Consider the following 17,315-nt stretch of genomic DNA (forward strand, 5'->3'; position numbering starts at 1 on the left):
GTGATATTATGACGACGCTATGACGATCGCGTGTTTGCTTTTAACTTTTTTGCCCATGTTTTGTGACTCACCGCACCCAGACGGCGAGCGAGAGAAAGAGCATTGGAATCGTGTTGAACCTTGAAATGGCACTACGCTGCTTTGGATGTTAGATGGTACAACCATGAATACTATAACACCTTTTCAGATAAGTACATAGGAATAGTGTCGCCTGCTATGTGGGGAAAATAATATTCAAACAAAATGCCTCTCTTTTGAGTTGGTTGAAGAACGAAAATAGGAATGTTGCTGGTGTGGTTTTGAACTTTGGACGACCTTGATCACACAGCAGCCCTGCCATACTATGAAGGTGTTCCGTAACATTTTATATTTTTGGAGTAACAAAAGGGAAAGCAATTCTACAAAACCATCTTGATAGCATTAACATCTCAAGTTAGAATGGTCTCTAGTTAGGTAAATGGAAAGTTAAATAGACTGTTGAGCGTAACTTACCGGTCCTTGAGTGGGGTGCTCTTGGTCGAGAGTCCGCCATTGTGGGCGGCCGGTACGACCATGTTACCCTCGCTGTCGATCCGCCGACCAGCCTGGCGCTCCGGGCTTTTGCTAAACGTTCCGGTTCGGGCTCGGGCCCGCCCTGCTGGCTGCTGGGCGGCCACCGTTCCTTCCCGTTCGGCCCCGTTCAGGCTGGCCGTATCGCGTCCGGATGAATCCTCTGCCCCGTCACCATCGCGGTCCACCAACGGCGATCGTATCCCGGGCCCATCAAGAGCATCCTCGGTGCCGTCCTCGTACTGGTCCGAAGCCCCGCATCCGCCGCCCTCTTGTTCATTGTTGTTCAACAGCTGCAGGGCTGCCCTTCCACCACTCAGCGATAGACCAGCAGCAGCGCCTGCTCCGTGCCCTGGCCCTAGTCTCGTATCCCGATGGGTACCGTCCAGCGAGATGTTGGACAAAAACGATATCGCAGCCAGTCGACGACGAATGCGATTTCTGCTGCTCATAGAACTAGCCATGAATTGGGCAACGAGTACGGGAAGGAACACGCCTTGATGGGGTTTGCGTGTGAGCTAAGAGCGCACCTTGCAAGATGATGCCGGGTGTTCCGGTCTTTTAAATGGAATCGCGAGATCACCTACTGCCAAGACACGCCGTACAAAAACCGAACCGCTCCAAACTGGATCTCGCGCGAAGAACCAAAACAAAACACAATCTTCGAAATCACCTTCCTCCTTCTCCTCCGTCTTCACCCTCTTCTCCCACTCTCCCCGCAGCCGCCGTGTATCAGTTCTTTTTACTGGTAATCATTTTGGAGGATTGTTGTTTTCGTTTTGCTCACTTGCCCTCTCGCTCGATCCGACGGGGATGGCCCCGAGCCGCTTTCTCGCTCTGGAGACGGCTCTGAGTTTGTTGCGTCGCAATTTTTCCGGCGAACCGGAGACCGGTGGGGTTATGTTTTGATTTTATGCTTTATGCTGCAGGTTGGAAACCGCTCGCGCTCTCTCGCTCTCTCGCTCACTCGCGCTCTCTTGGCAACCGAACAGCGGGTTGCTGCGAGAGTTCTAGAGTGTGCAAAAATGTCCTTCTGGATAAGAAAAACAGCAACCGCGATGGACCCGGTTCCGTTTTCCGGAGGCCCTAGAAGTGCTGAACCGCTGGGGGGAAAGCCTTTTCGATTCTGGAGGCTGGAATTCGACCGTGGTGTGTAGTGGGGGTGGCGGTCAGCAGGGAGTTGACGGCCGAAAAAACATGAAAGCACACACAAACGCGCACACACACACAAACACACGGACACGGCAGAGGAACACTTTTATTTTTGGTATCACGAGACCGAGACCGCGACCAAGACCGCGACCAAGACCGAAGAACGGAGCTGGGTTGTAAGGGTGGTCGAGGGTCACTGGTTGGGGGTAGGTGGTTAGCCGATCTTACGACAGTTTCTTGCGTGCACGATGAACAAACCGCTGCTTACTAGTCCGTAGCATGAATGTGCCTTGGGCGAAGGGTGACAACGATGATAGTGCCGCCGCTCCACAAAGAACAGCACACACACTCGCGCGAAGAACGGGTCAAAGGGTGGCACTAATTGGTACACTGAATGGGATTTGGGAGCTAATTATTGCAGAAGCACTGGTACGATTGATTCACAGGAAATTGATTTTCAGCGAAATTAAGCAGCAGTGGACGATAATTCTTTCTTCACTTCTACTTCTCTTGAATCGACGAATGGACGAATTAAAAAAAGAGTCAGCCCATGTAGCACTCACCCGCTGCGAGAGTGAGAAGGGTGGCTTAACGCAAGAAGGGCGTTGGTGAGAGCAGGACGCCAGATACTGCCCAGGAAACCATTATCCGAATGTAATCTTGAACGAAAATAAAACATTTAAAAGTACGTAAATTTTAGAAAAGGCGACAAAAATAGCTCATAAAACTTCTAATTTCTGTAGGAGGAGTAATTGTTTTCATAACTACTCATAAAACATTACAGAGTTCATGTATAACGCATCAATTACAAATTTTTGTTTTTGCTGTTTCTTTAGGTGGTACTGTACTTAATGTTTCATCCAACAATACATGGAGGAGAATATTAACGTTATAAAATGTGGGATATTTAGATATCACAGACATGGATGGTTTGTAGGCGAGTATATTTACAATTATCCAATTCTAGCCCTGAGGAGCAAAACCGTTTATCGGGCTAGGTACTGGAGTTCACCCAGCGATCACAGCAGCTTATCGAGACCACAGATTATGGTTCCCAGAACAACCAGTGCCATACCACAGTAGACTCCTGCAATGATTTCAATGTACAGGATTTAGTTTTACCAACCCTTTTTTACACTAGACTCTGTCCGCACTGCACTTACTCCAACCGGATTGTCGCTCTCCAAGCAGTCTGGCCGTGATGGCGGTGAAGACGAACGTTAGGGAGTTGGCCATCGGTACGGTGAGAGATAATTCCGTGCGTTGAAGCGTTAACACGTACACGATGCTTCCTAGTTGGTTAATAATCAGCGGTAGTATGTACTGAAAAGGAAGAGATTCATATGAATTGTTCTGATGAAGAATTCTCCAAACCTCCCCTTACCTGCCAGCGAGTGATAAGGAATCGGATCTCTAACCACAGTTGACCCAGTTTGCTGTTTGCCTGTAAATCGTTGTAGCCGATGCTTCCTTTTTTAATGAATGGGTTCGTTGCTCCCCACATAACGGCGACAAGCAATATGCTAGATAACGAGAAAATGTCCATTTGCGCAATTTTGGGCATTGCAGATTCCTCTGGAGAGTCCATCGCGCAAAAAAGCCGCAAAATCGGACCTCAAAACCAAAACACAAGAAATGATAACCACCCATGTGGCTCTACTCAATAGCATGTTAACATAATGTAATGTTGTGAAAGGGTTGGAATGGCTGGTACTAACATCTATGTTAAATACAAGTCGAGAACGGCGGGAAACGAATTTTCAAGCGCGGGTGATTTTTTTGAGTTACACGTAAAATTTTTGTGTACTCACAATCGTACAGATGAATTTATTCAAGCGTTTTGTAATGGAACACCAAACAAAGGTCTTAAGGATTAAAATGATGTATGAATATCTGAAATCCTATAAAACAATGCCTATCAGAATGCTCCAATACCGTGTCTATGCCATTAGAACCCTTCATCGGTCAGTAACTATCATGGATCTAAATACTATGTAGGTAGCATTCAAAGATAGTTCTGGGAAATAGAGAAATCCCCATTGCAAATGTAATCTGCATGCTGACCAAAGATGGATTGCTGGCGATCAAGCGAAAACAGGACATGGGTTATCCACAAAGGAAATTCATTCTCACCACACGCTAGGCAGAAGAATAATCTTACAATTTAAAACATACAATGTTAAAAACAATCTTTCTCAGAGTCGTTCAAAGCATAGAACTACCTACCGTGTACCATTTGTTATCATTAGAACGATTCTCTTCTGTGTAACATGATGACAAGGGAACACCATCGTCTCTTCCCGCCGATCGGTTTATCCAAGGAAAAGAGAGTAACAAATCGTTGGGCGAAGGTCGCGGGCCAAATCCGTCGCCGGCGGCAAACTGCACGCTAATTCTAAGGCCCGATAGAAGCCATTGTAATCGAATAACAATATTGCCGTGATTGATGCGATGCTAAAAGGTGGATGGATGCGTTGAGCGGCTCACCTTTCGCTTCGTCGCGATATATTTCCTTCCTTAACCGGGGCGCTCCATTCATCTTCTTCCACGATCCGCGACAGGCATTCCGGTTAGATCGAGCCCGGCGCTTCCTTGACATTATGTTGCAATGCGACTCTCGAAGGGGCAATACACGAGAGCGAGGAGACGATCGGAAGAGGCTGATCGCTGATCGGCCCCTTACATATCATCGTCCCGCAGGGCGCGTTCTAGTGCCCGTATGGGTTGATGTATCATTAAAATGCAATAACATATTCATCGACAGTTGTACAATCATCTCGTTATATGGTTATTACCCCATAAACTAGTTGCTGCTGCTGCTGCTTCTGATGCAGCTACTACTGCTAGTGCCAGTGGCTGAAGGCGTATTCGTTCCGTTTACAATTCATTTCTGTGTTTCTGTGTTTTTGCTTCTCCGACAAACGACCTTGCAATCACGCAGTTGAAAGGAGAGCGCGAGGGCTGGCGTGGGTTTTTTTTAGCTTCTTCGCTTATGCTCAGCAACATGTCAGTACAATTTGCTCGGTTCTGCCATTGAACATTCATCGATTTGTCGCCGCATAGCAATGAGCTCGGCACTACAGCAGCAAAGCACACCGTGTACACTAATCGAAGGACGATCAGGGGGTGTGATAAGGGGAAGCTCTGGTTGCAAAAGCAACTGCACCATTCTACACGGACGATCAGCATCGCATTGCCGAGCGATCATAATTACCACAATGACTCAATCGATGCGCAGTGGTGCCCACATCAATTATGCCCCCGGGGCAGGATGTAGAAGGATTTAATAAGCAGGACCCCGATCGTCAATGTTGCCCGGAGTTGCATGAGCGATTTTCGAGCAAATGCGGCATCTGCGGAACCAGGAACGCGGGGGGGGGGGGGGGGGAGAGGAAGATGAAAATTAAATCATCATCTACGGAAGATCGATGAGGCGCTCGTAGGTAGACTTACACTTACCTCCAGTAACGCGATCTCTGCTCGGCGGCAGTATCCAGCCCCCGGGAGCGAGTTTTTTTTTACGCAGGATCAAAACCAGTCCACATGGCCCAGGCTCTGATGCGCATACAGGCATGGGCAGCAGGAGCAATACTGTGCAGTGGAGTGGAACTTTAATTTTATGCGCATTTATTTTTTAATGGACCAATCGACGCCACGGTGCCGATAATCGGTATTGACATGATTGAATTGATACCATTGCTTGAAATTAATAATTAATGGTGTTTGCATGCTCGAGCAACGAGCAGTTCATGTGTGTGTGCGTGTGTTGTTGTTTTATGGTGGCGCAATTATCGATCTACTAAGTGCCTTGTTTGTTCTTCTCTTTCGCATCCCGCCGCGTATCGTTCCTTTAAATCGCGATGCTGTGGAGTGCTCTGGCGCGGAAAGAGGCAATACAGTGCACTGTGTCCTTTATTGCTGCATCCTTTATGGGAGATTGAAGCGTCAGTTATGGCTTCCCTGAGTGCATCTACAATGGCTTCGGAAAAGGAAGTCAACAGCAGTGAATCCTATGGTTAGCTATGGCCCAGAATTAGTACCTGAAGTGCGTAATTTAATATTAATAATTAGAAGCACGCACGCGGTTCCTGGGAGTGCAGCGAAGATCTGATAAAGGAACGTTCCCCGGATCACCGATCACCAATCGCTTAGGCCAATCCGTTAGAATGCAACTGTTCTTTCGCTAGGTACACCGCCTCGGCGCCTCTTATCGTACACGAGGAATCGTATAAATAATGGTTGCACCGATTTGTCCAATTATTTGCGCTCGCTATACAAACATATCATTTCGGTCTGTAACATGATACGTCGAATCGATCCTGTGGATGTTCCAACCGCATCCAAGCGAGGCTGGATGCGATGATCAGATGGCAACGGGTAGAAACAGTCTAGTCGGACTCTCTCTCTCTGTGTAATTATGCTACAATCACACAGTGTATAGAAGCGCTTTTTTTACTATCTACTTACGATGTTAGCGTTGTACGTACACTGTAGGAGCAGGATTAATTTTCTCGGTAGTTCTTATCAACGTGGAACGCATCTATGGCATTTTTTTGTTGTAAAATCCAGCAGCTTACTGTAGTTTTCTGATTAGAGATAGTCAAAACAATAGCTAGACTCTGATATATATATTTCCCGGAAAGTAACACGAAGCAAAAGACAGGAACCTGAAGGCATGTGTGGCATTTGGCGGTGAGATCTTGCTTACCGACGAAAGGTCTCTTGTGTGGCAAGGGTTTACATTCTGATCCATTGCTTCGGTGAGAACCTTGAAACATCATCGACACACCATTCAACAGCAGGATTAGTTTCCGAGAATACCGCAAGCAAAAGTCTGCTATCGTGCACTTTCGATTTCTAGGTATTCTCAAGCAAGCTGCCAAGGACTGAGGTACCGAGTAATTCTGGAGCGTGTCTCTAATGTCGGCGATGTAAGAAAAATGTATTCATAACCCTGTGCCGAGTTTATTTACCTTGCAGCATGATGCTGGTGAATTTTGCACAGCAGAATTATCATTCATTGATGCTTATCTGATTAGACAAAACTTTGACATAATACCCAAGGCACATCACCAGTCAGGTTTCGAACAACCGCAAACATCGAGCTTTTATGTAATGAACAGGTGTTTTTGCAAAACCATCTTATGCCGTCTGGCACATGGAACAATGGATATCTTGCTGCCATACCTCGTTGTGCTCAACATTCAAACTCCTTGGGCCTGTGTCTGGGATGAAAGTTTCTGCCACAACACACGCGATCCAATGTGGTTTATCATAAAATGAAAGCACACAGCAAACACATTCACAACCATGATGATGACGACGATATGATGACATACGTGCTCGAGAGATGAGAATGTTTGCTAGCGGCTAAAAGGATCGACCGGCGAACAAGTCAAGTTATTCCTTTTCCGAAAGAACAACACAAACCACCGAATTCTCCGACAGAAGAGGTCTAAATTTACATGAGCTGCCGGTATGTGTGTGCGGTTATCGAGGCTGTGGGGTCTTAAAACGAAAAAGTCGAGTAGACTTTGGCCGGAGTTTCAAAACAACACCGACGGCGACAAAAGTCTTGCCATTCCCGGGACCCAAGAAACTGCCGCACTAACCTTTACTCACCTTCGGAAAAGCCGGTTTTTCCGGTCGTTGTCAATTTTCGTGATGAAGATAAAGTTCTAAGTGAAGGTGGTAAACAATCGGTTCTTCTTGCATTCTACCCTTGCCAATTACGATAAGATAGGACAGCAACCGGAGTACAACGAACTGCAGAAGGTGCTTGTTTTGTTTGGTTTTGAAGAAGAACCGATGAGTATCGTGTCTAGCCATGGTTCGGTTGATTGTATCTTCTTCGCCGATCAACGTGCAGAGCAGCAGAAGCAGTAGGCGAGGCGTTGCGATTGATGTAAGGCAATGATGTACAAACAAGAAATTGAGAAATTGATCTCCATCTATTCTATCTAGTAGCCGGGAATCTCCTGATAATCACCTCAATTAAATAGCATGTTAAAGCATCTTGCTAAGATTCCCAAGGAAGGATTCGAAGGATGGAACAAAGAACTGGAGATAGAAAACATCATGAGCCTTTTTGTGAAAGACGCACATGCCAGGGCAAAAAGCAAAGAATGCTCCGCTCGTCAAAGGAGCAACTTTCACAAATCAATCGATTTATGCTAATAAGATTCTCCTCCCGGTGCTAATGAGGTGGAAACGGCTCCCTACGGTGATAAGTTGGCCGAATGAAGGACTAAAGTTATGACGAACAGCCAGGACGTGGCGTTACGAAGAGATTTGTGACTTGCAAGATGGTCTCCTGATGTCGAAGAAGAAAGTCGATTTCGTAACAAAGGAGCACTTTGCATGATTTTAGCTTAGCATCAGATGAAATGCGCCCGCTCGGTGCTTTAAAGCGAGTCTTTAATGTGAAGGGATAGAATCCATTCCACGTTCGATTGGCTGTCGGTTGGTGGTAAAGCTTTTCCAGATGATCGAGTTCGAAGCCCGGCCGGCACAAACAGGCTCAGGATATCGAGCAAAACGGAGAACGAGTTAGCCGCAACATGACACCCAACCACGCATAAAACCGATGCACCGTCACCGTCGTAGTGGTGGCAGTGGCCAAACATATGCCATTCATTCAAAACCGACCGACCAACCGACACCGCCGTGCCTGCGGCCTTGCATTGGGCCACCTTCCCGGCTGCATCTGCATCGCACTTTGCCGCGATATCTTAATCCATTACCTTGAACTTCAAGAGGCTCACAGCCGGCCGGTGTGACGGCTTATGCACGTTGGGCAAGCTGGTTGCACTCTCCAACCAGTCCTCGGTTGCATTGCCGCTCTGCCGCTCTGCTTCTATTCCTTTTCATTTGTGCGCCTCCTTCGCCCATTCGTTGAGCTGCCACTAATCTCGTAATCCATCCAGCGACAGTTGAGCGACCCCCGTGCTGCTGTGGCCTGATGCACCACTCTCAGCACATCGAACATCGAATGTCAGAATTCGAATTTATTTCGCCATTTAGCCGTGATGCAACTGTCGAAGCAACGCGTGTTGTGGGAAAGAGGCGCAAGGCGTGCGGTTGCGCTGAAAGTGCATTCCAGCCGCGATCCTCACGGTTTCACTGACCTTGGTCCTTGGCCCGGTTCGTGATTTGGGTGTTATCGATTGGAGGGCAAAAAGGTCGAAAGCCGGTAGCAGCAAGAAGGAAATCAGGATTTTAAATCCAATTATGCAGGATATTTGGGATTCCTGGAATTTAGTGAGTTTTTCGCGAATGACAACAACGAAAAAATACGATCTTTTGAATGCGTTTAATGAAGCTTAAGGGCTACACCAAAATGTTACGTTCTTGCAGCTATTCATGCTTTGGAAACAGTACGGGATCAAAACAATGTATGATTAAGTTTAATTTATTTGAGTATCGATTTTTGAAACAAAAACACAAAACATAATTTTTACACGCTTAAAAACTTACTAAATTTTAAAAACAATTAGATTTTAAAGAAGAAGATGCCAACTGTGAGAGTTTGTTAAGCGGAAATCAATCAGAGAACAACAATTCTACAATCGGCAACAATGGTCACTGTTACTAGGCAGCATCATTTTCACTGACCTCTTGCTCGTGCTTCTTGGCCAACTCTTCGCGCATAGCCTGCACATAGCGCCGACACGCATCCGGGGTGCTCCAATCGAGCACCAACCGATCGACGAGCCAGCGTGCCCGTGAGCGGCCGTACTTTTCCGGTGGTTCAATCGCCAACGTCGCCACGGCCATCGGTGTGCGGGGGTTCACATGAAACAGATGTCTACCATCCGGTGCAGCCGATGGTAACGGTGGTTTCGGTTGGTCCCGTGGCCGTCGCATTCGCCTATCGAGCAGTCGGTTGAACTGCTTCAGTTGCTGAAACTTGATCGACTCCTGTGCACGGGAGAGCATCCACAAAATCGGTGTCCGAGCACCGGTACCAGCAGCCTCACCGATGCTACCCCAGTACAGGAAGTACTCGTCCGTGAATGGATGGAACAGTTCGATCAACGGAAACGGTTCCAGTTTGGTGTGCGAATCGGGTAGGACAAGCGATGCCAACGCATCAATCAGAGGCGTGATGAAATGGTTCGTGCGTGATTTGAGCACGAAAAAGTAAACGAGACATAGGATGCCCCCGGGGAATGGCTGTGCCTCGTCCTGGCTGCCGTACCGATCGTCATAGTGGATGACGTGCAGCTCGAGCGGAAGGTGCGCACCGTCAACCGTGTGTTCGCTGCCTTCGAGTGCCGTGTCACTCCAGTGGAAATGAAGCTGCGAGAAGACGTACCGACCGGTGAGCGAACCACCGGTGATGGTAGGACGATCCGGACCATCCCACCGGGCACTCAGAATGACCGTTTCGCCCGTGTTTGCCAGCTTTATGCTGACCGGTGGTTCCTCGTAGTGCAGCCACTGCAACGGTGGTAGATTGACCTGCTGGGCTCGGGCTACGTTGATGTCGATTGGGGCAGGCAGGAATGATTCGGTGGCGGCCAACGATTGCACCAGCGCCTCGTTTTCGAGTGAAACTGTAGATAACGAGCCGGAATGTTGCTCAATCTTTCCGGCGTCTTCGTCGGAAAGGTCCTGATGCGAGCCGGTGGTTTGTGCCATTTCGACCGAACACTACCTCAACAAACAGCGACAGGCTACTACGATGTAAAACCAGGGAACGAAAGCAATCCATTTCGGCTCCCTATTTACGTACTAATCATATCAAAAATGGTGCATATCACGGTCATATTCTATCAAAAGATGGTCCAATTCTGGAGATTGAGAACAGTGGATGATACCCGGATGATGCGCCGTGAATGCGCCATCGTAATCGTTGTTCTCGTAGCAATCTAGTAACTGTTTCATAACAGTCGAATAATGATCATTTGAAGATAGTTAGCCGGAAATTGGCAATCAAATACCAGCTACTGTGGAATTGTGATGGAATAATCAGTCAAATGGATATCGTTGGATAGTAGTCCTGACGTGCTTCCGAACCGTTCTACAAACAATAGTCAACTCTCAAAGAAGCACACTGAAATGAGATTCAACACTATATCACGAGCTGGCCAGAAGTGCCTGCAGCAGTGGGAATGACTTGATTTCAAAACCAGACAGCAACACGTGAGCACGGAACTACCAATTTGCGGAGATACTTCATCGGAACCGGCATGCCATTCCGTAGCTGCATGACCTGCGAAACGGAATCGGACCGTTGGCTGGTTGATTTGCGACGATTGCAAGTGAAGCAGTGCATCACTTGACGATCTTGTTTCCTTCCCCTGGTTGCCCCAGGGTACCTAATTGTGTTCTTGTTCATTATTTCGAGTGGTGCGAAAGCTTCCCTTCTCTCCTCTTTTTTGTGCCTCGTAGGAAGAAAGTTCACAATGTGTTAAAGGCGCACAGTGAAGCATGCTGCTCTTGTGACGTGATTAATTGGAAATACAATGGGTATGCGCAGTGGATGTGGTTGACCAAAATCAAGGGCTTTAAAATCATTCACAATTGAAATGTAAAAGTCTAAACCGCTTTGATTCAACATACAATTTCGTCTCTCGATGTCTCGATGTCGGAGCGAGTTTGCGTCTCAAGTGAGTGTCAGGAACATTAGCTACGGACAGCAAAACGGTTCTTAATTTGCGAACCAAATAATAACTCGCGTTGAAGAGGACTTCATAACGCCGAAATGTGGCATCACCGGCAATACGTGCAGCAATGATTGCTGGGTAATTTATGGGCAATTTAGGGAAAATCCTCATTTGTTCCGCTGTTCCATGAGGAGGCAAAAAGGAGTAGAGCGAAAGAGGGCGGGAGATTCTGGAGCAATCCGGTATGTAAGGCAAGTGCATTTCTCGTCCTCGTGGTGATTGCACGATCGATCTTGAGAGAAGAAAGCAACATGGCAACCCATCGGTAGCATCTTCCCTTTTTTTTCGGGGTCATTTGTGGTTTGCCATTCGTGATGACAACCCTGCGACGAGCCTTGACCGATGGGGCACTTGGATCTTAGTCCACTGAAGCGCCGTTCAATCTGGGTGATACTCTCATTGACCGCCTCGCTTCGGGTCCGTGTAATCGAGTGTAATGGCGCCATTGCTGTGCCGTCTGTTCTCGGTCCCAATCGGTCACTTTATTTGGGTTAATTTTTTAATTCGTACCTTCGCATCCTGGATTCTTCCCGGCATCCTAGATGTGCGGTCCTTCGGGGAGTCTCTCTGATTACTCTCGCTCTTTTCGTGCGGCGAGCAGCCCAAAATTGGAGCAGAAGGTAATTGCTTTTCGGCCGCCACTGGGCGTCCAACACTGCGTACTATTTGCCTTGGCTAATGAGCTCGTTCCCCCCCGGGGGGAAGAAGACTCAACATTGATTCGCTCGATTGAGCGTTCCAGTTGCGTGTCGTTAAGATGGCAAGGAACGATGTGAGAAACGGTTTTAAGCAACATTTAACTTGCCGTTGATGGATTTTCTGTAACGTTAACTTCGTCTTATGTGACGGAATGCAAAAGGACGCTCAATTAGTGCGAGCGAAGTTACCGAAAGTCATTCACGGTAGGGGACGTTTTCAATCCATCCCGTGACATTTTCTGTACTTTCCACCCCAACCTCTTCGGTGCCGGTCTAATGAGTTTATGTTACGTGAGCGCGTGGTGTTCTAGATAAATATTATTACTTCCCCCCACCAGCTCGGGTATAATAAGTTTACTCAGACTCACCGGCTCCACGCGCCATGGGAAAGGCTCAGCAAGATCATTTGGTTGAAAGAAGGAAGGGTAGGTTAACGATGCGCTCGGGATCAGAAAAACCGTTTCCCGGGGCTTTCGCTTCTTCCAGTCGGCGTTTCCTAACAATGTTATCCGCAGCCTCCACGAGAAGCTAAGGTTGATGCGAACATTAATCTCGCCGCACCATTTTTGCGCCCGCAACCGGGAGGAACAGGAGCGAGTCTCGGCTCGGTGGTGCCCTAGGCCATGCTACCCACGGTAGACATGCGAGTACAATCGCTGACTTCTCGCTGGGTGTCAGCGCAAGGAGCATGAGCGCGGTGCCCGCCTTATGACGTGATGAAATTGCCATTACTCTAGAATGTATTAATGTGTGACTGCGGCGAACGCCCCTTTGGACAAGGGGGAAAGGGGGGGCCCTTAGTCGGATGTTTTTCTTACGGTCGAGCTCCGCGAGCGCGGTCTAGGTTGACGATACGGAGTTGGATAAGGGGTTGGATTATCACACGTCGCGATCAATGCTGCCTCGGTCCTCGGCCTTAGAACGAGAACGTGTGGCCAACAGAATTCAAATTAATCCGTTGCCGATCGCCAAGCCACGGTGGATATACCCATCGGTGCAAACCTGTCAGGGAAGGCCGCCCCGCTTGGCTCTTTAATTACGGTCGGCAAAGGCTGCATACGTCATAGTCCTCTGTGATCTTCTTGACAGGTAGGGAGTTTATGTTGAAGGTCGTTGGACGGTGAGTGCCCCCCGGGGTTTTTGTTGTTGTTGTTGAAGTTGCTGTTATGCCACCACCTGATGTTGACTCTAATCATCTGGAAAAATTCTGTCCCGGACGATCTTCTAGGCTTTCGTTTGTTTAGTAGATTCATCGAGAAGGCTGTAAGGTTATCTTGAAGATCGAATGGGTCTCTATCGGTCCATTTGCCGTGGTAACAGCAAAATCATACAGGATCAATAAAATTTTCATATTTCTGTTGGTGTGCTGTCCAATATTGGTCAGAACCGTTCCCTTGCCAAGTGGCTCATTCATTAATATTCATTTGAATAAATCCGACAAAAGGAACCGAGCAGAGCAACAGTTGCGGATTTGCACATTTCCCCCTCCGGTCCATTCGCATTCAGGACATTTTCGCTTTAAGCAGAACTGCCGAAAGCTCCTCTTTTTCTCGCTCCGTTTTCCGGGAAAATACTGCTTCCATTCCATCACCATGCCGATGTTATTCTGGCGAATCATTCAAAGTTTATCACGACCTGTTGCCCCACAACCGTGGCCCCAGGAAAGTAACCGTTGTAACAAAAGGTAATTCTATCGACAGGTCGCGACTAGTTCAAAGGATTCAACTCCTTCTGAACTGCGCCCTGGTGAAGCCATAAACAATCCATTGACATTAACTTTGTCAGCGAGTCAGAAAGTCTGTCAACAACCTATCACCTGTAGCGGTTGCCCTTCCTTCAGCCGCAGAATCGCAGGACAACCGAATCCGAGACAAATTGCTTCGTTCCGTTGCTGGCGTGCTCCATGTCTCCATTCCGAGGACCGAGAAAGGACAGCAACCAAAAGCGTCAGCGTTTGCGCATAAGCCGAGCTCCAAAAATCTCGAGCTTCTGGAATCTCGCCGTGGAATGCTATCGCGGTTGAGCAACCCCGGGAAACCCTGCACAGTAGCATCCCTGGAACAGTTGTTTTTGAAACAGTGCGAGCCAGAAACTGACTGAGAGGCGGTGATGCAGTGGACCGTGCAAACCTCCAAATGGAATCTTTACGTACTGTTGGATGGACTACTTGGAGCAGCATGAATGGAACCAAACACACGTAACGGGGTCATAAATATTCATTATGTGTAATTTTTTCGGATGCCATCGATTACCGGCGCGCGGCTTCGGGTTCGGGTCTATTATCGTAACTGTACAGTTACGCGATGGCGTGCGAGCTGACACGACAGATGCCCGGAGAAGTCTCCCGGACAGGATCGAAGAATGTCTTCGATTCATCGATTCGATTGCCACCGGTTTTTGGGGCGATGGTTGTGTGTGTTTTTTTTTGCGTTCTGTTTTCCACCGAGAAGAACGCATCCTCAGCGTCTGAGGGAAGGCGAAGTGGAGTGATGCGCGCTAAAAGCTCAACCCGCTGGCCAGACAGATCCCAGCAGTCCATCCATCCGGCTGCTGCTGCTGCTGCTACAGGAGTGTAAACACATTATTATTGATTGGTTTTGGATGAGCCAACAAGCGGCACCGGTTGGCAATCAGGCACAACCAGAGCGTCATCGTTCAGTCAGAATGACGTGCTAAGTTCGCGATGCTGATGATCCTTCTCCTGTTCTGTCTTTCTTCTCTGTATTGTCTCTCCGGACTCCTCCGGACGATGCTTTACATCTTTGGTGGCTTTGTTTTGTTCCTTCCTTTTTGCTCGGTCCATTTTGGAGCCAAAGACTCCACAGAGCTGTTGGTTCTGATGGCGTGTCACAATGCAGAGTCGGGGAGCTAATTCTCCATCTTTACAGCCCCAGCTGTTTCTCAGACCATCGACACCTAGCAGAGTTTTCGTCAGAGTGCACACCGGACAGTAACACCATAAAATGTTGCGGTATCATGCTGCTATGTCGATTGCTTCTCACGATCATTTGTGCAAAATAGAAATAAAGCGGCTAGCGGCTTATCGGATGATGAAATGCTGTGATTGCGAACCTGCCGGTGCCAATTGCGCAATTTATGTCAATTGTGCGCGGTTTAAAATCTTATTCTGACTTTCCGCTAATGGGGAAAGGCATCAGTTGCGCTCGTCAATAAAGTGATATAAGCTGGACTCTTTGGACCTTACTCCACCTATTTGAGTAGCACCTTGAACACCCGTTAAATGATTGTCCGCATAACAGAGTAGAGAACTCGCTGCTAGCCATCGCCAGAAGATCATCTCTGTACGTGCGCTTCTGGGACGATCACCCGATGCTCGCGATGATCCTCGGGAACCGATTTCGTCTCTAGCAGCGCCATATCCACGTCAGATGGATCTGCAAAAGTGAATGTTACCCACACGTCAGAAAGATAGGTCGGTATTGTGAGCGAATGAGAACATCAATCATGCACCGATATACTATGGGGTAGGTTTTGTCGAATTCAGTCCGTGTGGCGTACGTTTTCGAAGGTCTTCTCTTATGCGAGGAAGAAGCGATCACGCCTCTGAAAACCGCTCTCGTTACGCGATGGCAAATGACATTGGATCGGTTGACGACTCATCTGGTTCTACCGGCGATCACCAGAACGATCGTCATTGCCCCTTTCTGTAGAATGCGCTGCGCTGTCAATCAGTTTGGCGGCTTATCTCCTGCAAATAATCTCACCCAGACATCAGACCACGTACCTCGTAAGTCCTTGCATCCAACCATTAAAGTGGGAAGTCCAGTTTTTGTCCTGGCGTACCGTCATGCTGCTGCTGCTGCTGCTGTTGCTTCTAGCGATGCTGATTAGCCGGAGGCATCCAGCGTCTATTTTAATTGAACGGATAAATCGGCGCACCGGATAGCATCGGTCAGGCTGGCTGGTTGGCTGGCTGGCTGGACGGTGTCGGCATAAGTGACTTGATTTATGGTTTTTTAACCATCCCTGCAGCACCAGCACTGGTGCTGGTGTTGAATTCCCCGTAGGCATACGCGTTGGTGCAGAAGAGGAAAATTGAAAATAAATAAATTGATACGAGGGATGCCCAGCTATCGGATCATCAACTCATCGCAAAGTGTAGCAGGTTCCTCGGAGCTGGACTCCTGCCCTTTTCGCTCGCTGTCGTTGTTTGTTTGTTTCTGCGGCATGCATCGCGAGGTTCCCGGGCACCGGACATGCCATCGCCAATGGACATTACTTAATTAATGTGGTTCTCTCGCTAGCTGTCTGTACTTTAGTTTGTTGGCCAAGTTATCATCCAGCAGGCGTTCTGGCGCTTCTCCGTCGCGACGCGCAACACTGATGCTACTGCTCTGCGGCTCACCTGTCTCACCGACGACGTGCCGCACGTCCGCACGAAAGAAGATGTGATTTTAAATGGGGTAATTTAGAGAAATAATTACACCCGCCCCCTTTTGATGCCTTGTTGTAGGCAGTTGCGGCCCGTTGCTGGGTTGGTTGGTGTTTCAAGTGTTCATAATGCTGGCACCGAAGTGGCCGAAGCCGCCTAGAAGTTAAGTGATAAAGTAACAACAACGGTGTGCTGCTCGTGCACACGCTCCCTTTGCGTGTGGCGATATTAATAGTGACTCGATTACATAGCATACGGAGACATTTTGGATTAACAGTTTCGAGCGCCCTGAGGGTTTGGAATGGAGAGCCAATGTTACGGTAGAACGCCAACGTTGCATTCTCTAGCGGATGCGCTTCTTCACCCTTCAGGCCAACAGATCGGAGTGCATATTAGTGTCCGTTTTATTGCGGGTTTTTCCTTTGCGATAGGCTACAATCGGGATCGGTAACGCATTGCGCATTCATCTACGCAGCTCATTTGGGTGTAAGGTGATGGTGAGGACATTGTTTCCTGTTTTCTACATACCCCAGGGCACCTACGTGCAACAAGTTGGTCCTTAATGTGGACTTTGGTGTCTGAAGCGGAATCTTTAGACACGAAACTGAAGATGGGGTACATCATATTGAGGTGTTATTCATAAGATAAAATTTCTTTAGATTCCAGTAATGATCAATAATGGTTACTGAATTGATGTTTGTACATTAGCTTTATGATGGATCTAATAGGTAATCCTGCGAAGGGACTGTATAAAAGATCCAAATGGAATCAGCTTTTAAACAATGAAGGCTGCTAGAGCAAGATTTCAATGTAGAAACGATCGGTAATCTTTTTTTTTCATTGCTTACTTAG

The 17,315-nt window shown here is 47.9% G+C and overlaps 3 protein-coding genes across 3 annotated transcripts in view; all 3 read right to left on the reverse strand.

Annotated features, from left to right (window-relative positions):
* Nucleotides 1-2,223, reverse strand: part of LOC125956681 (CDK5 and ABL1 enzyme substrate 1-like) — a 6,938-nt gene extending 4,715 nt beyond the window's left edge. The window contains exon 1 of the mRNA XM_049688767.1: nucleotides 493-2,223. Within this exon, the coding sequence (XP_049544724.1) occupies nucleotides 493-1,013 (521 nt within the window). The 5' untranslated portion in view covers nucleotides 1,014-2,223. The remainder of the gene's footprint in view (nucleotides 1-492) is intronic.
* Nucleotides 2,224-2,538: 315 nt separating this feature from the next.
* Nucleotides 2,539-3,309, reverse strand: LOC125957565 (transmembrane protein 234 homolog). The gene is made up of 3 exons (XM_049690354.1): nucleotides 3,086-3,309; nucleotides 2,865-3,024; nucleotides 2,539-2,788 (listed from the first exon to the last, which is right to left on the reverse strand). Exons 1-3 carry the CDS (start codon nucleotides 3,287-3,289, stop codon nucleotides 2,721-2,723), a joined length of 432 nt encoding a protein of 143 aa, XP_049546311.1. The 5' UTR covers nucleotides 3,290-3,309; the 3' UTR covers nucleotides 2,539-2,720.
* Nucleotides 3,310-9,291: 5,982 nt separating this feature from the next.
* On the reverse strand, nucleotides 9,292-10,344 carry LOC125958185 (carbonic anhydrase 2-like). The gene has a single exon (XM_049691353.1). The coding sequence runs from the start codon at nucleotides 10,342-10,344 to the stop codon at nucleotides 9,292-9,294; it is 1,053 nt and encodes a 350-aa protein (XP_049547310.1).
* Between the last annotated feature and the right edge of the window lie 6,971 nt (nucleotides 10,345-17,315).

This window comes from Anopheles darlingi, chromosome 3, assembly GCF_943734745.1.
Source record: "Anopheles darlingi chromosome 3, idAnoDarlMG_H_01, whole genome shotgun sequence".
In the NCBI taxonomy this organism is placed as follows: domain Eukaryota; kingdom Metazoa; phylum Arthropoda; class Insecta; order Diptera; family Culicidae; genus Anopheles; species Anopheles darlingi.